The sequence below is a fragment of the Dama dama genome, chromosome 22, assembly GCF_033118175.1.
Source record: "Dama dama isolate Ldn47 chromosome 22, ASM3311817v1, whole genome shotgun sequence".
In the NCBI taxonomy this organism is placed as follows: Eukaryota; Metazoa; Chordata; class Mammalia; order Artiodactyla; family Cervidae; genus Dama; species Dama dama.
Genome location: NC_083702.1, coordinates 57,924,168 through 57,946,686, shown reverse-complemented (window position 1 = coordinate 57,946,686; position 22,519 = coordinate 57,924,168). Strand labels below are relative to the sequence as shown.

Sequence of the window (22,519 nt, the reverse complement as noted above, 5' to 3'; positions counted from 1 at the left end):
GGTTTGATCCCTGGGTTGGGGAAGATCTGCTGGAGATGGAAATGGCAACCCACTCCAGTATTCATGCCTAGAAAACCCCATGGACCGAGGAGCCTGGTGGGCTACAGTCCATGGGGTCACAAAGAGTTGGACCCGACTTCACTTTTCGCTTTTCACTCTCTGTAATAGTTCTCTGTTTAGACTGAAGAGCTCTCTCGTGGAGAGGAGAAGGTGGAGCAGGTGGGTATTGTAACCTGGGAACTTAGGAGAGAGTGTTTTAACAGTAACTCAGTCTGCTGTGACTCTGGAGCCTCCTAAGATTAGCTGTATTAGGATGCATGGACATAATTTTATCATATACTCTAATGAAACAATGATCTGGGCACGTAAATGTTATTTTCCCATTTTAACTCCCAAAGGGTGATGGCTAATTTTATGTGCTGAGCTTTGAGGTGATGGGCATGAAAGGCAGATTCCAAAGCACCTGGTGTAGAGCCTGAAACACCTACTTCCCCCTCACTATTTGGGAGGACTTCGATAGTGATAGTCACTGCTGCTTTTTGAAGGGAGAATGGGAATTTTGAGGATACAGATAATCTTCACTGATACATAAAAAAGTCAGATGATAAATTTTCTATTATAGCTATAGATATGCAGACTACAAGCTAAATAATTCTTCTTCATGAGTATGTGTAAACAGAGTGATCATTAACTATCATCTTATTAGGATTATTGATTTTCTATTACTTATAATTAAGATCCACTGATAAAAAGGTGTTACTCACTCAGTCGTGTCTGGCTCTTTGCGACCCCATGCACTCTAGCCCACCAGATTCCTCTGTCCATGGGATCCTCCAGGCAGGAAACTGGGGTAGGTTGCCATTCCCTTCTCCAGGGCATCTTCCTGACCCAGGGATCGAACCCAGGTCTCCTGCATTGCAGACAGATTCTTTACCATCTCAGTCACCAGGGAAGCTAGTACCCGTATAACATTATATGATTAGAAGGTGGTGATTTCAAGGAAGTACTCGATTTTATAAAATGTGACTCTTTCTACAATGTAGTGCACTTTCAATTGATTTTACTGTGTATTTTCTCTTTTTAGTGGATTTATCTTCTGTGGCAGATAAATGAAATCATTCACTGCTATAAGATGGAAGATATTGATGTTGTGATGGTGGCAGAGGTCACGTTACGATTAAGTGAAATATTGGAGTCTTTAGGAAACCCAAGAAGAAAATTTAAAAAATTTCTAGGTAAAATATTGAATTAAAAGGCATGAGGTTCTATATATATATATATGAATATATAACCATAAGCTGTAATACTGTTTAACATCTGTTAATGGAAATCATACATTTCAATATTGTGCTTCATGGATGATTTATAATCAAAGATAGAAGTAATATAGGTTCAACCAAGTTGATGTTAAAAAATAAAAGGTTATATGCTTTCTGGTTCAGTGGCAAATGAAAATGTCTGTGTCTTCTCCTCACTCATATATTTTCCTTCTCTGTCCCTCACTGTCCACCTACACCACTCACCCTTCCCCTCCGTTCTTCCTTTTTTCTTTTCTCCCCTCATTTTAATCCTACATCCTCCTCTTCCATTTCCTGCTAGAGTTTATACTTCTTGAAGGAAGAGAACGTATTCTGGTCACCATAATTCGTGACACCATCATGCTGCCTGCCACAGAGGAAGAGCTGGAATGAGTGGATCCTTGTCCTTCTACCTTTTATCTCCTTTTTAAGTCTCTTCTCTCTTGATTCCCTCCTGTGAAAATTCTTCTTTCTTCCTTTGTCCCGTTTCTTCTTTTCTTTTTCCTCTTTATCTTCTTCCTCTTTTTGCCCCCTTCTCACTCATTCTCCTCCTCCTCTCCCTGTCCAATCCCTTCCCACCACTATTCTGCTCTCCTTCCGGGAGGTGCCTTCTCTCAGAGGATGCTGTGACCTCTTCATTCTTTCTTCTGCCTGTGATGGAACCCCAGAGTTGTCTGTGTCGTCAGGTAACTCACATATAGAAAATGAGGTAGAGGAGCATAGGGGTGCCTGCTTTCCTGTCTCACCCCTCTTATAGTGTATGTGTGACATCTGAGGGATTCGGTAATAAAATAGTTATTGTAATAATTGTTCTCCCAGAGATTCACTAATCTGGCTCCACCTATTCTCCATTGTTGAGCTCAGCTTTGCAGATTGAATTAGATAACTATGGTTCTCAAAGTTTGGTTGATAGAAGTATCACCTGGAAACGTGTTCAAAATCCGAGGCTCAGTTCTATTGCACCTCAGCTAGTATGGACTTTTCTAGTCTTGATTAGCTTACCAGGTGATTTTGATACACTTAGAAGTTTGAGGATCACTGGTCTCTGGCTAGCTAACACTTTCAATGGCTTGAAGTCATATTTTTCCCTAACTTTATAATTTCTGTTTTGTGTTGGGGTAGAGCCAGTTAACAATACTGTGGTAGTTTCAGGTGAACGGTTAATGGACTCAGTTGTGCACATACATGTATCCGTTCTCCTCCAAGCCCCCTCCCATCCAGACTGGCACATACCATTGAGTAGAGTTCTAGGTACTAGGTGATAGGGCCTTGTTGCTTATCCATTTTGAATACAGCAGTGTGTACATGACCTTCCCAGACTTCCTAACTATCCCTTCCCTGCCCTAGAACCCTTAGTACATTTTCTAAGTTTGTGAGTCTTTTTCTTTTTGTTAGTAAGTTCATTTGTAATATTTCTTTTTAGATTCCACATATAAGGGGTGTCATATGATATTACCCTTTCTCTGTCTTGAAGTCATACTTTTTGACATATCCTGTCTTAAAACATTTTTCCTTTAAAAATTTTTTATTAGGTAGAATTTCAAATAGAGACATGAAATAAGTCACTGCGTACTCCTCATCCAGCACCAGTAATTATGAACATTTTGCCAACCTTATTTAATCTCTCTTGGCAACACTTTGTTTTTTCCTGGAGAGTTTTAAGGCAGACAGCATGTCATTCACCAACAAATACCTCAGCATATACACATATGTGTGTGTGTTGGTCTATCTAACAGAAGGTTTTTTTTTTTTCTTTTTACACAACCACAATGCTATTAATACATTATACCTTACAAAATTAGCAAACATTCCTATGCCCCTGATTGTATTAAAATCTCTTAAGTTGGTTTGTTTCAATCAGGATCCAATTGAGCCCATACATTTTATTTTCCATCATGTTTCTTAAATCTCTCTCTGTAACCTATAGTCCTCCTCTCCTTACCCCTGAAGAAACTGAATCGTCTCCCTGGAAGATTTCCCACATACTGGATTTGGCCATTTGCGTCCTTATGGTGTTATCTTGTTTCTCTACCTGGTAGTTAGATCTATCAGGTTGGTTATATTCAAGTGATACATTTTCAAAAAGTTTTCTTGTCAATCTTATTTTTTTTGGCAAGCGTATTTCATGCATACTCCCTGTTGCATTGAGTCAGGAAGTATGTAATACCTGATTGTCTCACTTGTTATGATGCAAAGATTTGCCAGCAAGTTCAGATGTTGTCACTTTGACCTTTTTCCTGGATTGGTTTCCCCAGAAGCAGATTCTGAGACAAAGAGTCGAGTGTAGCAGTTAATTTGGACTGCTATCCAGGGAAGCAGGGTGGTGGAGTGAAGCGAGACAGAAGGAAAGGAAGCCAGTACAGGGTACTGGAAGTTCATAGGAAGCCTGCTGTTGTGGGTATAGGTCTCATTCCCACAAGGGGCTTCCGGAAGACTGTATAGAATGTGCCTTAGAGAGCTGGGAGGTTGGGGTGTTTGTTCGACCATCATCTGTCATGGGTTGAAGGCTACTGGAGTAGGGCTAGAGGGAAGCCAGAAGGGGTGTCTGACTTCTGTCATCTCATCCGTGGTTATTCTGTTGATTTCTTAAGTGCAGAACTTGCTTCATCAGCTATTTGGTTAATCTGATTATTTTTAATCTTGTGGTAGACACTATATTTGCTACCAATATTTTATAAAAGTAACTTGAAGCCTTAGATGATCTGTTCTTCCAGGGAAGACTTATGCTTGCTTTTGCCAGATATATGAAGGCAGTGCAACTCCAGGTTCCCCTTAATCCACTTTGAGATATTAAGATAATTTAAAGTTGAGATGCTCTTTATTCAGCCTATTTTCAGTTACTCTGACTCCTAGGATGTAGCCCCTTCTAGCTTTTCACCCTTGGTGGGCCCTGGATGCCAATCTCTGTTGCTTTAGCTCCTCAAGGCTGTCAAAGCACCATTCAGCTTCTCAGCTTACCTTTCCAGAACTGACGAAAATCTTCGGAGGGAAAAGTAGCTCAAAGGACATTCTCTAGGCCCCGGGCTCTCTTCCCAAGATCCAGGGGATACTCTCTTTCCAAGATACTGGCTATGTACTGAGACTTGCAGAAAAAAGAAAAAAAAAAACCCTGTATTTTTCCAGCTTTTCCAGCCAGGGGAATGTTTCCAGAATATCTGTTACTAGAACCAAAAAGTCTAATGATTGCTTTTAGAAAAAAAATATCTGTTTCTTATTAAATTTTATTATTTTGTTTACTTTGGGGAGACTAATGTTTTATTGTATCTTATATTCTTTAATTATGGATGGGCTTCATACAACTGATTATACTGATCCTTTGTTAAAATATTTGATTTCTAAAAATGTAATCAATATTAGAGCATGATCCATTTGTAAGTTTGAAAACATCTACGTTTATGTCATGAGCAGTTGTTCCCATTTAGATATGTAAATTTTTATTTTTCCAACAATGTTATTCTTATCATCTTATTGGCACATAAAATATGAAGTACAAGTCATTCTTTCTAAGTTAATTATGATAATCTGCTTCAAGATATTTATTAATATTTGTCTATTAAGTAATTCATTGTTTAATTGGAATTACTGAAAAATTTTTAGACCGGGAAATTAGCATTGTCATATACATTTTTATTATTTGTATTCTTTTAATTAAAGCCAGACTTCTCTGACATTTGTCTAAATTTGCTGTTATTTTATGAATGCTTTTCAATGGATTTTCCATAGAATATACAGAAAGACAATCTGTTTACCATAATATTATCATGCTGATAATCAAAATTTTTGAATTGGTTTGTTGTATTACAAAGTACTCTTAAATTTACTTTTTTAAAGACAAAATATAACTAGCTGGAAGAAATAATTTGGTATGCAACTTCTAAGTATTGAATCATTTCTAAACTCATGAATAATTAAAAAGATGACTAATTTAGCATAATGTTTTTTTATGATTATGATTCACTGTTAATTACCATTTTTTTCTGTCATCCTTTTATTTCCTCTGGTCCTTTTTCTCTCCATTTCTTCCTCTCCTACTCACTCCTTCTCTTCCTATTTTTCCTCTCTTTTATTCTCTTTTTCCTCCTTCCCTCCCTTCTTTCTTCCTCTTTCCTTCCTTCCTCTCTTTCTCTCTGTTTTTCAGATGTATCTTTAAGGAAAGGGACTAGTGAAATCCTTGGGGCTCCGAAAGGGACCATAGATATTCTTCCAATAATAAAGGTAAGGTACTGCAAAATATTTTAGAAAATACAGTTAAAAACATTTAATTTTAAATGTTTTAAAATTTAATTTTTTTAAAAAACCATTACATCTGTAAATATATACTGGTTAGTTATAGAAATAATTTTGAGCATTTAATATCTGAGAAATTATGGTTTCTGTATACATTGAGAACTATAGGAATATTTTTCTACCTTTTGTTTTTACTTTAGAAAAAAAATCCAATCAGCTTCAAAAATAAGCTAGATAAAGGGTCTTAGAAGGAGTTATAGTTATATTACTACTGATATTTTGAATGTTGTATTTCATAGACTCACATACAAGGATGTCCTCCTTAGCACCTACCTGCTTTATGAGTCCATGAGTCACAACATTCAAAAAAGTAGCTCACTTTTTATCTTGGTGCTGTGTTTGTGAGGTCGATTTGTATAGTCACAGTGATCGTTTTCACTACTACATTTTATTGGATCAAGGTTGCGCAGCTAAGTGAATTTGAAGTTAGAGTGTTTCCTTCAAAGTTCAGGCATTTAGCAATTATGCTATGCTGTCCATTGATTTAAAAAGTGTCTTCAGAATATTTGTATAAAGCACACTTTTTTAATACACAAAAATGCAAGTGCTAAGAAACTGGGTATAAATAAAATATCATAAGTATATCAGAACTTTCTTGAATATTATATTCACCTCTAATAACAGGCTTCAGGGAATGCAGTTTTGAATTTTCTATGCTGTATTGTGTCTTGAGAGTTGAAAAATTTGAAATTGACAACAGAGGAAGTTTGAACTGCATAAGAGAATGAGGGGGCATAAGAGCTGTCTGCCAGTGGCTTTTCCAGGGATCATTTGCAGTGCTTATTAAATACATAGCTTCCTATTTTCCATTTTGGACATAGTGAATCATAATTTCAGGTATGAGATTCTCAAAAGTTTGTAATTCAGGTTTAAGGTTCTTAAAAGTTTGCCAGGTAGATTCTTAAGGAAACTAGAATTTAAGGATTACTTGCTTAGAGTGCTGGCACTTATTCTGCGAGGCTTCCTACAGGAATAGGCATACTAGCAGAGGTTACAAAGTGCTAGATTTTGACTTGGATAGAAAAATTCTGGTGATTAAAGGCGCTAAATGAAATGGATTTCTTAGAAAGTGACCATGAAGAAACAGAAAATCATTTATGAATTATTGCTACTGTTTTTGAATTAGAAAAATGCACCCTTTCCTTGATATAATTTATTACCATCTGCTAGGAAATTTTCAAAATAAACATAGAAGTCTATGATGCCTACAGTGTGAATAGCACCTCTAAACTTGTGCCATGTGCTACCTGCTCAGCTATGTGGGGGTGTGTGGTATATGGAGTAGGGTTGATTCATTGATACGGCATAAGGGCATAGCAGTTGATATTGGGGGACTTGGAGTTGGATTCTGACTTTAATGTTGACTATGTGATCTTAAATAAGCTAATCTGTTTGAGTATGTGTCCTCCTTTGTAAGATGATAACAATAATACCTATTCTACTGGTAGTTTTTAAGTGGTTCTGTCCAAATGAGCTGTTGGTAACATTGTGGCACTTGGTGGCAACTCAGTTTTTCTCTTATATTTCACAGAGGGCACTGAATCTCAACCTAGAGTCTCAGAGCTATTTGGAAGGGAGTGAAGTGGGGAGGAGTGAGAATTTATAGAAAGGAAAGTCCAAAATCCATATGCTCACCTAGCAGAGTCTGCAGGTGGGGTAAACTGTATATCTTGCATGTTCGTAGTTCATGTTCAGTCCCTAAGTTGTATCCCACTCTCTGCAACCGCATGGACTGCAGCACTTCAGCTTTCCCTGTTTTTCACTGTCTCCTGGAGTTTGCTCACACTCATGTCCATTGAGTTGATGATGCCATAGCATCTAGCCATCTCATCCTCTATTGCTCCCGTTTCCTCTTGTCCTCAGTCTGTCCCAGCATCAGGGTCTTTTCCAATCAGTCAGCTCTTGGCATCAGGTGGCCAAGATATGATATCTTGCATATACACATGTAACTATTTAAAAAATATATAGGGTACTATTGTGATTATATTTTTTAAAATTTAAAGTTTTACTGAATTCATGGCTATTTTTGACAAATGGATTATAGTGTTAGTTGCTCAGTCGTGTCCAACTCTCTGTGACCCCATGGACTGTAACCCACCAGCCTCCTCTGTCCTTGGAATTCTCCAGGCAAGAATACTAAAGTGGGTAGCCATTCCCACCAGAGAATAATAAGTACCTCATAGGATTATGGTAATTTAAAAATTAGTCCACATAAAGCATTTAGCCTAGCACTCGGAACACATTTTAATTCAGTATTAGCTGTAATGATATTACAATATTAGCTGGGCTTCTCTTGTGTCTCAAATGGTAAAGAATCTGCCTGCAATGCAGGAGACCCAGGCTCAACCCCTGGGTTGGGAGGATCCCCTGGAGAAGGAATTGGCAACCCACTTCAGTACTCTTGTCTGGAGAATTCTATAGACAAAGAATTCCATGGACAGGCTATAATTCATGGGATCACAAAAGAGTCTGACATGACTGAGCAACTAACTTTCATTTTCACTAGCTGTAACGTTGACAAAACTGACGGTGGCGGTGATGACGATGCTAGAATGTGTGTGTGTGGGGGGGAGGTCTTTGAAACTTTTTGGTGTTAAAAGCTGTGCTTAGAGACTTCCGTTTGTGGCTAAATGGGAAACTAGATGACTGAAAAAAGCTCTTGCTGCAAAACACCCGGAAATTTTGGAGAAAATTGAACAAATATCCTCAAGCACACCACAGAGTTCACAAGAAAGTAAGGTAAATTCCAGGAGCCAAAATAGAAAGGAGAACTGAAAACCAGAATGGTCAGTTTATGAATAGATGCTGCAGTAGGCTGTTGGTCTCAGTTACAAAGAAATTTAAATTCACCAGTGTAAGAGGGTTCCCTTTTCTCCACACCCTCTCCAGCATTTATTGCTTGTAGACTTTTGGATAGCAGCCATCCTGACTGGCGTGTAATGGTACCTCATTGTGGTTTTGATTTGCATTTCTCTAATAAAGAGTGATGTTGAGCATCTTTTCATGTGTTTGTTAGCCATCTGTATGTCTTCTTTGGAGAAATGTCTGTTTAGTTCTTTGGCCCATTTTTTGATTGGGTCATTTATTTTTCTGGAATTTAGCTTCAAGAGTTGCTTGTATATTTTTGAGATTAATCCTTTGTCTGTTTCTTCATTTGCTATTATTTTCTCCCAATCTGAGGGCTGTCTTTTCACCTTACTTATAGTTTCCTTTGTAGTGCAAAAGCTTTTAAGTTTCATTAGGTCCCATTTGTTTAGTTTTGCTTTTATTTCCAATATTCTGGGAGGTGGGTCATAGAGGATCTTGCTGTGATTTACACTGTTGGTGGGAATGCAAACTAGTACAGCCGCTATGGAAAACAGTGTGGAGATTTCTTAAAAAACTGGAAATAGAACTGCCATATGACCCAGCAATCCCACTTCTGGGCATACACACTGAGGAAACCAGATCTGAAAGAGACACGTGCACCCCAATGTTCATCACAGCACTGTTTATAATAGCCAGGATATGGAAGCAACCTAGATGCCCATCAGCAGATGAATGGATAAGGAAGCTGTGGTACATATACACCATGGAATATTACTCAGCCATTAAAAAGAATTCATTTGAACCAGTCCTAATGAGATGGATGAAGCTGGAGCCCCTTATACAGAGTGAAGTAAGCCAGAAAGATAAAGAACATTACAGCATACTAACACATATATATGGAATTTAGAAAGATGGTAACGATAACCCTATGTGCAAAACAGAAAAAGAGACACAGAAATACAGAACAGACTTTTGAACTCTGTGGGAGAATGTGAGGGTGGGATATTTCAAAAGAACAGCATGTATACTATCTATGGTGAAACAGATCACCAGCCCAGGTGGGATGCATGAGACAGGTGCTCCGGCCTGGTGCACTGGGAAGACCCAGAGGAATCGGGTGGAGAGGGAGGTGGGAGGGGGGATCGGGATTGGGAATACATGTAAATCCATGGCTGATTCATATCAATGTATGACAAAACCCACTGGAAAAAAAAAAAATAAATAAAAAATAAAACAAACAAAAAAAAATAAATTCACCACCACGTAGGGGAAAGAGATGAGCCTTGGACACGTGAGAGATGGGGCTTGGAACTCAGACTCACACATTTAGTTAGAGCCCACAAGACTTATCCCAAGAAAAGGTCAACTAGAAAAGCATCTGCCTATTTGGTAAGGAGGTTTCTCAGTTTGGGCATTGAGAAGTGGCGTAAACAAGAGAAGGGCCCTCTTCCTAATAATTTGGGTGCCCTCATGTTGGTCTGTCATTCAGATTTACACTGCTTGAGTTGCTTAGGAAACTCTCGGAGCCTGTGATTCCTTTCTTTTTTAATTAAAAAATTTTATTGAAGTATAGTTGATTTATGATGTTGTTAATTTCTTCTGTACAGCAAAGTGATTCATTATGCATCTATATTCTTTTCCATTATGTTTTATCAGGAGATACTGAGTATAGTGCCCTGTGCTGTATGGTAGGGCGTTGTTTATGAACTTGTGATTCTTGAATGGAGATATCTAGCTATATATATGTTGAATGGATGTGTGTAATCAAATTATGTATATTCCAGAATGCAGGGATGTTTGAACACTAGAAATTCCATAATGCAATACACCACATTTTCAGATGACAAGGGAAAAATATGACCACATCATCAGAAAGAGATGCAACAAAAGCATTTGACAAAATTCAACAACGACGTTTTAAAAAATAACTCTTAACAAGTTAGGAATAGAAGAGAACTTTTGTATCCCATAAAGGGTATCAGCCAAGACCTTTAATGACCATTACACCTATGGTAAAAGATTAAAAGTAATCCCTTTATCCTGATGTAAAAACTTAGATGTCTGTCATTCTTCTAATCAACATGCCCTAGGGGTCTTAGCTGTGTGAAAAAAGAGAAGCAGAAGAAAAGGTAGACCTGTAAAGAAGTCTCAGACTAGGATAGTGACATTGCACACTTTTAGTAATAGCAGTCTAAATGTCCATTGGGAAAGAGTGGATAAGTGAATTGTGATGCAGTCCTCAGCATAATACCATTTCATCCTAGCCATAGAAGGTGAATCAGCTGCAGTGGCCTTGAACTAGAGTCAGCTGATATCATTGCTATCCCCCTTCCGTAATCAGCTTCACGCTAGAGCGAGAAAGACCTGGAGCTACATTTCACACCATCTCATTTCCATATGGTTCTAGGTTAGTCTTCCAATTAGGGGTATTTGAATGAATTTGTTATACACAAGGGAAGAAAGAGTTCTTATACTGCAGAGGAGGATGCAAGAAGATAATTGATCAGCCTTGTTGAGCAAGCCCTTGCCATTCATTTGTTTCAGTGTGGTAGACACTTGAGATTGTCACCTGGCTCCTGGATTCTTAGCTTGCTGCATGCAGTTAAGTCATCCCTGGCAGCTCTGTTGATCTTTGCTCCCCCAGGGCTTCCAGCAGTGATGGACACTTCTAGTTCTGTCCATTAAATCCCTTTCTGCTTGGAATACTTAGAGTTGCTCTGTGTTCTTAACCAGACCCTGCCAGACACCCTGAGTTGCAGGAGAAGGTTTCAGTGACATATGGTTGAGTGAAAAAAATGAACTGCAGAATTTTACAAGAGAATCAAAAACATGCAAAGCTATATTGCATCTTGTTAGTGGATACATACATATGTAGTAGAAATTTAAAAACATGCAAAAGAATGGAAACCAAATTCAAGGACAGTGGCTTCCTTGGGGAGGGGATTTTGAATTACTATTAAGTTTGGAAGTATTGTATATGATTTTTCCCTTAAATCTGAATTTTCTGTTTTGTTTATAAAATTACTTTAGAAAAAACCTGAGGAACAGCTATTTTTGGCCTATGAACTTCTTGACAGAGCCATTGGTGGTATCAATTTGAGCTGCATGTTAACTGCTTTGCCGAATGGATCGTCAGTGGTTGACCATTGCTATGCCACGGTGAGCATGAGAAACGTACATTAGACATGTTTCCCTTAACTAGGAAGCATGGGTAAGCAAAGAGTGGTCTATGGGGGCCCCCTCAGACTGGAAATGCGTTCCTCTCCTCTCAGAGGAGACCAAGGAGGGTGCAGAGTCTGAACCTGTCACTGAAAGGCCTCTGGGGAATGTGGAGAGTGATTAATTATTGTGTAAGCCAGATTTTAAAGGGTTGAGAAGTGAGCATAACTTACAGGCTAAGAATAAAATGATAACCTGAATGACAGTAGGATAGAGCTATTTTTGTATGTTTCGATAACTGTATTCCTTTTTAATTTTTGCTTCAATTCTACCGAAGCACACCCACTGTATAGATGGAGACATGTGCAAACCAGTCACACCGAATAATTTCATAATGGACTTGCATCTTGAGCTAATTCAAGCCCAGCACCGAATATCTGTTATGCTTCTTGACCAGTTGCAAGGTTAGTAATCATCAAAGCAGATAACTTGTTCTGAATCCATTTTAAGACATGTTCAAGCATGGAATCAATTTGATTTGTGAAGAATGTTCTTGTTGACTGGGTGTTTTTCAGATAAACTTTGTTGCTTTGTTTTTTCTTACTTCCCTGATTAATATCCATAGATATCTTTCATCATTTCTTTACACCTTGGTTAGCAAATCTGTAAACTTCTGAAAAATTAAATTGTTTGAGTTATAGTAAATTATTGGTATTTTATTTTTTTATTTTTTGGTATTTTATTTTATTTTATTTATTTATTTATTTATTTATTTTAAATCTTTTTTTTTTATTAGTTGGAGGCCAATCACTTCACAACATTTCAGTGGGTTTTGTCATACATTGATATGAATCAGCCATGGATTTACACGTATTCCCCATCCCGATCCCCGCTCCCACCTCCCTCTCCACCCGATTCCCCTGAGTCCTCCCAGTGCACCAGGCTGGAGCACTTGTCTCATGCATCCCACCTGGGCTGGTGATCTGTTTCACCATAGATAGTATACATGCTGTTCTTTTGAAATATCCCACCCTCACATTCTCCCACAGAGTTCAAAAGTCTGTTCTGTATTTCTGTGTCTCTTTTTCTGTTTTGCACATAGGGTTATCGTTACCATCTTTCTAAATTCCATATATATGTGTTAGTATGCTGTAATGTTCTTTATCTTTCTGGCTTACTTCACTCTGTATAAGGGGCTCCAGCTTCATCCATCTCATTAGGACTGGTTCAAATGAATTCTTTTTAATGGCTGAGTAATATTCCATGGTGTATATGTACCACAGCTTCCTTATCCATTCATCTGCTGATGGGCATCTAGGTTGCTTCCATGTCCTGGCTATTATAAACAGTGCTGCGATGAACATTGGGGTGCACGTGTCTCTTTCAGATCTGGTTTCCTCAGTGTGTATGCCCAGAAGTGGGATTGCTGGGTCATATGGCAGTTCTATTTCCAGTTTTTTAAGAAATCTCCACACTGTTTTCCATAGCGGCTGTACTAGTTTGCATTCCCACCAACAGTGTAAGAGGGTTCCCTTTTCTCCACACCCTCTCCAGCATTTATTGCTTGTAGACTTTTGGATAGCAGCCATCCTGACTGGCGTGTAATGGTACCTCATTGTGGTTTTGATTTGCATTTCTCTAATAATGAGTGATGTTGAGCATCTTTTCATGTGTTTGTTAGCCATCTGTATGTCTTCTTTGGAGAAATGTCTGTTTAGTTCTTTGGCCCATTTTTTGATTGGGTCATTTATTTTTCTGGAATTGAGCTGCAGGAGTTGCTTGTATATTTTTGAGATTAATCCTTTGTCTGTTTCTTCATTTGCTATTATTTTCTCCCAATCTGAGGGCTGTCTTTAATACCCCACTCACAACTATGGATAGATCAACTAAACAGAAAATTAACAAGGAAACACAAACCTTAAATGACACAATGGACCACCTAGACCTAATTGATATCTATAGGACATTTCACCCCAAAACAATCAACTTCACCTTTTTCTCAAGTGCACATGGAACATTCTCCAGAATAGATCACATCCTGGGCCATAAATCTGGTCTTGGAAAATTCAAAAAAATTGAAATCATTCCAGTCATCTTTTCTGACCACAGTGCAGTAAGATTAGATCTCAATTACAGGAAAAAAATTGTTAAAACTTCAAACATATGGAGGCTAAATAACACGCTTCTGAATAACCAACAAATCATAGAAGAAATCAAAAAAGAAATCAAAATATGTATAGAAATGAATGAAAATGAAAACACAACAACCCAAAACCTATGGGACACTGTAAAAGCAGTGCTAAGGGGAAGGTTCATAGCATTACAGGCTTACATCAAGAAACAAGAAAAAAACCAAATAAATAACCTAACTCTACACCTAAAGCAATTAGAGAAGGAAGAAATGAAGAACCCCAGAGTTAGCAGAAGGAAAGAAATCTTAAAAATCAGGGCAGAAATAAATGCAAAAGAAACTAAAGAGACCATAGCAAAAATCAACAAAGCTAAAAGCTGGTTTTTTGAAAAAATAAACAAAATTGACAAACCATTAGCAAGACTCATTAAGAAACAAAGAGAGAAGAACCAAATTAACAAAATTAGAAATGAAAATGGAGAGATCACAACAGACAACACTGAAATACAAAGGATCATAAGAGACTACTACCAGCAGCTCTATGCCAATAAAATGGACAACTTGGATGAAATGGACAAATTCTTAGAAAAGTATAACTTTCCAAAACTGAATCAGGAAGAAATACAAGATCTTAACAGACCCATCACAAGCAAGAAAATCGAAACAGTAATCAGAAATCTTCCAGCAAACAAAAGCCCAGGACCAGATGGCTTCACAGCTGAATTCTACCAAAAATTTAGAGAAGAGCTAACACCTATCTTACTCAAACTCTTCCAGAAAATTGCAGATGAAGGTAAGCTTCCAAACTCATTCTATGAGGCCACCATCACCCTAATTCCAAAACCAGACAAAGATGCCACCAAAAAAAGAAAACTACAGGCCAATATCACTGATGAACATAGATGCAAAAATCCTTAACAAAATTCTAGCAAACAGAATCCAACAACATATTAAAAAAATCATACACCATGACCAAGTGGGCTTTATCCCAGGTATTTTATTTTTAAAAAATTTTTTAATTAAAAAAATTTTTTAAACTTATTTATTTATTTATTTTAACTTTACAATATTGTATTGGTTTTGACATACATTGACTTGATGGGTGTACATGTGTTCCCCATCCTGAAGCCCCCTCCCACCTCCCTCCCCACCTCGTCCCTCTGGGTCATCCCAGTGCACCAGCCCCGAGCACCCTGTCTCACGCATCGAGTCTGGACTGGCGATTCGTTTCACATATGGCAATATACATGTTTCACTGCCATTCAATTAAGCAAACATTTATTGAAGTGAATATCAAGATCTGGGAGCTGTTTTCAGGCTTGGTCTAAAAGAGACACAGCCTTTAATTTTGAGCTCTAGATAAGTAAGCCAACTATAACAGGCAAGGCTATTAAATGCAGTGAAAGTGGACTCAGAGTGTTTGCTCTTGGCACACAGAAGAGTGTAACTGACAAGGTCAGGGATGGCTTCCCAAAAGAGATGAGAGCTGACCAGAAAGCTAGCAGATGTCTTTATGAAGAACACTGAAAAGGAGGCAGTCATTTTGAATGGAGAAAGCAACTTTTAGCAAGGGGGGAGCAATTATACGAAGTATAGAAACTGCTGGAATTCTCTTACGGCTGCAGTAAAGAGCACACGTGGGAGACTGACACAGCTAAGCCTAGAGGTGGATTACGGAGCTTGAAGGGTTAAAGGGTTTATATAATGTCCTGAAACTACTGAACTGGCCTGAACTGAACTGCATGGAAAAATTTAGAAAGGTATCTCTGACAGCAGTGTCAGAGGCTGGATGAGTTGGATTATGTCGCATCATATGCACGGTTTGTTGCTCAGTCGCTCAGTCATGTCCAACTCTGTGCGACCCCATGGACCCCAGCACGCCGGGCTTCCCTGTCCTTCACCATCGCCCAGAGCTTGCTCAAGCTCATGTCCATTGAGTCGGTGGTGCCATTCAACCATCTTGTCCTCTGTCATCCCCTTCTCCTCCTGCCTTCAATTTTTCCCAGCATCAATGTCTTTTCTAATGAGTCAGCTCTTCGCATCAGGTGGCCAAAGTATTGGAGCTTCAGCTTCAGCATCAGTCCTTCCAGTGAATATTCAGGATTGATTTCCTTTAGGATTGACTGGTTTGAAAATAGATTTAGTCAAATGCTGGTTAATTAAATAATATTTGAGTGCAGATTTTTTTCTCCTCAGCTTTATTAAGATATTATTGACAATTATATTTTGTAAGTTCAAGGTGTACAATGTGTAGATCTGCTACACTAATACATAGTAAAATGATTATTGTTATAGCATTAGCTAACAACTCCAGCACATTACATAGTTGCCATTTCTTTTTTTGTGGTGACAATATTTAAGATTTACTCACTTAGCAACTTGTAAATATATACTCCAGTATTATTAACTATGATCCATGCTATATATTAGTTCCCCAGAGTTTATTCTTCTTATGACTAGTAGTTTGTACCCTTTCACCAATATCTGTTTCTCCACTCCCTCAGCCCCTGGTAACTTCCACTCTACACTGTGTTTCTATGAGTTTGGCTTTTTTAGATTCCTTGTATAAGTGATACCATCCAATATTTGTCTTTCTCTGTATGATTATTTCACCTAGCATGATGCCCTCAAGTTTTATCCATGTTATTGCAAATGGCAGGATTTCCTTCTTTCTCATGACTGAATAATATTCCATTGTGCATGTGATATATATCTATATCTATCTACCTCTATATGTACATCACATCTTCTTTCTACATTCACCCATTGATGGACACTTAGGTCATTGCAATATCTTTGTTGCCATATCTTGGCTATTGTGAATAATGTTGCATTGAAAATGGGACCATAGATATCTCTGAAATCTTATTTTCATTTCCTTTGTGGATATATCCAGAAGTATATTTCTGGATCATATAGTAGTTCTATTTTTAATTTTTGGAGATCTCCATAATGTTTTCTATAGTGGCTTAACCAATTTACACCCCCACCAATAGTGCACAGTGGTTCCCTTTTATCCACATCTTCGCCAGTGTTTGTTATCTCTTGTCTTCTTGATGATCAGTTCCGTTTAGTTGCTCAGTTGTGTCCATCTCTTTGTGACCCCATGGACTGCAGCATGCCAGGCTTCCCTGTCCATCACCAACTCCTGGAGCTTACTCAGACTCATGTCCATTGAGTTAATGATGCCATCCAATCAGCTTATCCTCATCGTCCCCTTCTCTTCCCACCTTCAATCTTTCCCATCATCAGGGTCTTTTCTAATGAGTCAGTTCTTTGCATCAGGTAGCCAAATTATTGGCACTTTAGCTTCAGCATCAGTCCTTTCAATGAGTATTCAGGACTGGTTTCCTGTAGGATTGGCTAGTTTGATATCATCATTCTAGTTGATAGCCATTCTAATAGGCATGAGGTAATGTCTCCTTGTGGTTTTGAATTGCATTTTTCTGATGATTAGTAATGTTGAACATCTTTTCATGTACTAGAGAGCTATTTGTATATTTTCTTCAGAAAAATGTCATTTAGTTATTCTGCCCATTAAAATCAGAGTTTTATTATTAAATTATGTAAGTTCTTTATGTATTTTGGAGATATGTGCGTACATATATTTACATGGAATTATTATTTCTTTGCAGTATCTGGATCTGCTTGATGTTTTTCTCTGCCTTATTGAACTGCCACCCTGGCACGGATGATCTTTTTTCCTCCTGTCACCCTCTACTGTCTATGCTGCTGTCTGACTAATGTTGCCTAATGACTGCTTTTGTCATTCTTATTCAAGGACTTTACAATGGGCGTCTGTTGATGATTGTGCTATAAAGTGTGACTCCTGTATTGGGCATTCACATTTTTCTTGCAGTCTCATCTTTCTTATCTCCAATGATTATAATCATGAGAGCTATCACTTAATTAGCATTTATAATACTCTAGGTGCTGAGAGAATGGTGCAATATTTTCTGTTTTCCATGCAGGTAAATTTCCTTATCCTTTGCCATTAAAGAAACTTTATATTTTTTAATGGTGTCTGTTGATATCTTTTTATCAGGCAGTCATCATCCCATGGTGGCTCATGTGCATTAGCACAAATAATTAAACCTCAATAAAAGGGGTTTATTGTAAGGTTGTTACAGGTACCCTATTGCCAGGTCTTTTGAGAACCAGACCTAGAAAATTAAGAATGTTTATTGATATATTTTCTACCTCCCTGGGTCAGCATACCTTCATCTTCTTTTCCCTCATCCTGCTACCTATTTCCTGGACCACCATGATGGTCAGTCTCAGCTACACACCAGGTTCTCTCACTGCTCATAACCAGCTGGCAGTAATTTGTGTGTTAGTTGAAAATTTTGAGAGAGGCTCTGATTTTATCAGCCGCAGATAGAGCAGAGTGGAGATCTTCATGTGGTACCCAGAATTCTTGCAGGGAACATGGATGGAGCAATTTTGAAAAGCTTTTGAGGAAGGAAAGTGACCAAAAGTAGGTTGGATCCTATTTATCAACCTTCAAGATCATTTTATTTAAGATGAAATAGAAAATAAAATATTTTTATAACTTGAAAATTCTTCATGTTCTCATACTGTGGCTAATAAAAGAATTTAATGATAAAACTCTATTAGATTTGTTTGAATTTTTATCTATTAGTGAAAAAAGATGACCTGATAGAGGATTTGATTTAGGTCATACCTGAATGGTCTAGTGGTTTTCCCTACTTTCTTCAATTTAAATCTGAATTTGGCAATAAGGAGTTCATGATCTGAGCCACAGTCAGCTCCTGGTCTTGTTTTTGCTGACTGTATAGAGCTTTTCCACCTTTGGCTGCAAAGAATATAATCAGTCTGATTTCGGTGTTGACCATCTGGTGATGTCCATGTGTAGAGTTTTCTCTTGTGTTGTTGGAAGAAGGTGTTTGCTATGACCAGTTCTCTTGGCAAAACTCTATTAGCCTTTGCCCTGCTTCATTCTGTACTCCAAGGCCAAATTTGCCTGTTACTCCAGGTGTTTCTTGACTTCCTACTTTTGCATTCCAGTCCCCTATAATGTAAAGGACATCTTTTTTGGGTGTTAGTTCTAAAAGGTCTTGAGGTCTTTGTAGAACCATTCAACTTCAGCTTCTTCAGCATTACTGGTCAGGGCATAGACTTGGATTACTGTGATATTGAATGGTTTGCATTGGAAATGAACAGAGATCATTCTGTCGTTTTTGAAATTGCAGCCAACTACTGCATTTTGGACTCTTTTGTTGACTATGATGGCTACTCCATTTCTTCTACGGGATTCTTGCCCACCATAGTAGTTATAATGGTCATCTGAATTAAATTCACCCATTCCAGTCCATTTTAGTTCGCTGATTCCTAAAATGTCGATGTTCACTCTTGCCATCTCCTGTTTGACCACTTCCAATTTGCTTTGATTCATGCACCTAACATTCCAGGTTCCTATGCAATCTTGCTCTTTACAGCATCAGACCTTGCTTCCATCACCAGTCACATCCTCAACTGGGTGCTGTTTCTGCTTTGGCTCTGTCTCTTCATTCTTTCTGGAGTTATTTCTCCACTGATCTCCAGTAGCATATTGGGCACCTACTGACCTGGGGAGTTCCTCTTTCAGTGTCCTATCTTTTTGCCTTTTCATACTGTTCATGGGGTTCTCAAGGCAAGAATACTGAAGTAGTTTGCCATTCCCTTCTCCAGTGGACCACGTTTTGTCAGAACTCTCCACCATGACCCGTCTGTCTTGGGTGGCCCTAGATAGCAGGTAAAGCGTGAACTTCCAGATGTTCAAGCTGGTTTTAGAAAAGGCAGAGTAACCAGAGATCAAATTGCCAACATACTCTGGATCATCAAAAAAGCAAGAGAGTTCCAGAAAAACATCTATTTCTGCTTTATTGACTATGCCAAAGCCTTTGACTATGTGGATGACAAGAAACTGTGGAAAATTCTGAAAGCAATGGGAATACCAGACCACCTGACCTGCCTCTTGAGAAATCTGTATGCAGGTCAGGAAGCAACAGTTATAACTGGACATGGAACAACAGACTGGTTCCAAATAGGAAAAGGAGTATGTCAAGGCTGTATATTGTCACCCTGCTTATTTAACTTAGATGCAGAGTACATCATGGGAAATGCTGGGCTGGATGAAGCACAAGCTGGAATCAAGATTGCCAGGAGAAATATCAATAACCTCAGATATGCAGGTAACACCACCCTTATGACAGAAAGTGAAGAAGAACTAAAGAGCTTCTTGATGGAAGTGAAAGAGGAAAGTGAAAAAGTTGGCTTAAAACTCAACATTCAGAAAACTGAGATCATGACATCTGGCCCCATCACTTCATGGCAAACAGATGGGAAACAGTAGAAACAGCGGCTGACTTTATTTTTTTGGCCTCCAAAATCACTCCAGATGGTGACTGCAGCCATGAAATTAAAAGACGCTTACTCCCTGGAAGAAAAGTTATGACCAGCCTAGACAGCATATTAAAAAGCAGAGACATTACTTTGCCAACAAAGGTCTGTCTAGTCAAGGCTATGGTTTTTCCAGTAGTCGTGTATGGATGTGAGAGTTGGACTATAAGGAAAGCTGAGCACCGAAGAATTGATGCTTTTGAACTGTGGTGTTGGAGAAGACTCTTGAGAGTTCCTTGGACTGACAGGAGATTCATCCAGTCCATCCTAAAAGAAATCAGTCCTGAATATTCACTGGAAGGACTGATGTTGAAGCTGAAACTCCAGTACTTTGGCCACTGATGCAAAGAGCTGACTCATTTGAAAAGACCCTGATGCTGGGAAAGATTGAAGGTGGGAGGAGAAGGGGATGACAGAGGATGAGGTGGTTGGATGGCATCACCAACTCAATGGACTTGAGTAAACTCTGTGAGTTGGTGACAGACAGGGAGTCCTGGCGTGCTGCAGTCCATGTGGTTGAAAAAGAGTCGGACACGACTGAGCAACTGACCTGATCTGAACTGAATGATAGAGGAAGCAATAATTCACAAATAGAGACTTACTCTTTGGTGCTTTGAAATATTTCCTTTCTTGAATGTAAAGCTAACTGTAATGACCGTCTTCTTCTTTTCTTTCTTCTTCTTCAGTTTTGCAGACTCCAACTGTGAGCAAGAGTACGTCTACCAAAGGTACAGAGACACTAAAAAAAACTGCAAGCCCTGATTGTTTTACAGGTAATTAAAATTTGGAGAAAATGCCTTTCCAAATTTCTTCAAGATAGTTTTTATGTTGCCCTTTTGGTAAAATAGTTGTCTGCTTTTACAGAATTAAGTGTAATGAATAAAATAAGGAAGAATAAGCTATCTAAAGCAATTTATTTGATGCAGAAAACTCTTCTAATGTTTGAGAACGATGCGACCTGTTCTTCTCTACAGAACTACTTGACGGTAACAGTGTACCATTCCTTACTTTAGCCCAGACTTGAAACCCCTGGTAAAAATGAATGATTTATTGCTCTTTTCTAAAAATAATGTGTTGCCCTTAACATTGGATTATGAACTTTCAGATTTGCTGTGTTTAGTCCTCTCTGTGTGAAGTGAAATAGTTCTAAGCAGGAAAATTAATGTATATCTCCTGCCTTGAACTCTCTTGAGAGAGAGATTCTCCCTCTGCAGGGGGTATCTTACATAGGGAACCAAATAAAATCAGAAGGGTTCAAAATGAGGTAAACTGTAGCATGTAAGTGACACCATGCACGCATAAGTGCATTCCTTACTATGGAACTGAAATACTTAACGTCCTTAGGCTACGGCACCTTTCCTAAGATGGAGATTGCTGATTTGTGGACCAGTTGCCTTGCTGTTGTCTCTCTGTGACCTGGAAATTGTTCTGTCTTCTTACTAATTCATTATGTTGATTTTAGAGTTTAAATTCCTGAGGGGAATCACATTTCTGTTTTATTTTGTCCCTATGCATCACAAAACTTTGGTTGTGTTGGCTGAATGAATGGCACATGATAAATTGGAGACTATCAGTAGCTTGACTGACACAGGATAGAAGAGTGTAGGTCAAAGCTAGGGGGAGGATACAGAGGTGAAGAAGAGTCTGACATACAGCGGGGATCCTATAATAGAAGAGGGAAAGGAGATGGGACTGAAAGCACACACAAAGCGATTCCTCTCCAATGGAGGGTGGACTGCAGAGCAGGCACCTCATCCCTCTGATGTAGAAGGCAAGGAGCCACAGACAGATGTAGATTTCAGTAAGTCTGTTGTGGAGGCAGAGAGTTGAGTGGATACTTTCTTATCTGAATCATCTGTTAAAGTAGGAGGCAAGGAGATCTGCCAACCATGGAGTGTGGGGCTGGGTAGATGGACTGAGGAGAGAGAAGGTAATGGGAGAGTGGAGAGGAATGGATGAAGGCGCTAACTCTAAGATAAAGGACTGGCCAGCATCCTGAAGTTCAAGCTGAGGTTGAAGTCCATGGATTTCCAGAAGGCCCCATCTGAATGCTGGTATGATATTATCCTGGTGTGGTATTCTTAGTAGCTGTGACAGTAGAATTCTTGTGACAGTAGAGATCTGTACCAGATTGGATTTTTAAAAAAGTATGAAAGTATAGGTTAAAAGTTCACAATGAGAAATGGGTGCAGATTGAGTAGGGAAGGCAGTAACACCCACCAAGGCTTTTAAGGACTTGGCAAACTATGGAGATATCAAGAAATCGGGCTTCTCTATGAGGTCGGGGGCCATAAAATCAGAATTTGAGAGAGCTAGAAGGATAGGTGTTTGAAGTCAGAAAGTAGAATATTGGAATTTCAGATTTCTGGCATGTAGGGTTTCCTGATCATGAGTCCGTCACTTCATTTATCCAACAAATGGTTTTGAGGGCCTG

General features: G+C 38.6%; 1 protein-coding gene across 1 annotated transcript in view; it reads left to right on the top strand.

Annotated features, from left to right (window-relative positions):
- The window catches only part of CFAP54 (cilia and flagella associated protein 54), a 294,342-nt gene that overhangs the window by 42,253 nt on the left and 229,570 nt on the right, over positions 1 to 22,519 (top strand). Inside the window, exons 14-19 of the mRNA XM_061125597.1 lie at positions 1,085 to 1,235; positions 5,437 to 5,513; positions 11,424 to 11,552; positions 11,890 to 12,016; positions 20,772 to 20,858; positions 20,950 to 21,071. Coding sequence (XP_060981580.1) covers positions 1,085 to 1,235; positions 5,437 to 5,513; positions 11,424 to 11,552; positions 11,890 to 12,016; positions 20,772 to 20,858; positions 20,950 to 21,071 — 693 coding nt within the window. The remainder of the gene's footprint in view (positions 1 to 1,084; positions 1,236 to 5,436; positions 5,514 to 11,423; positions 11,553 to 11,889; positions 12,017 to 20,771; positions 20,859 to 20,949; positions 21,072 to 22,519) is intronic.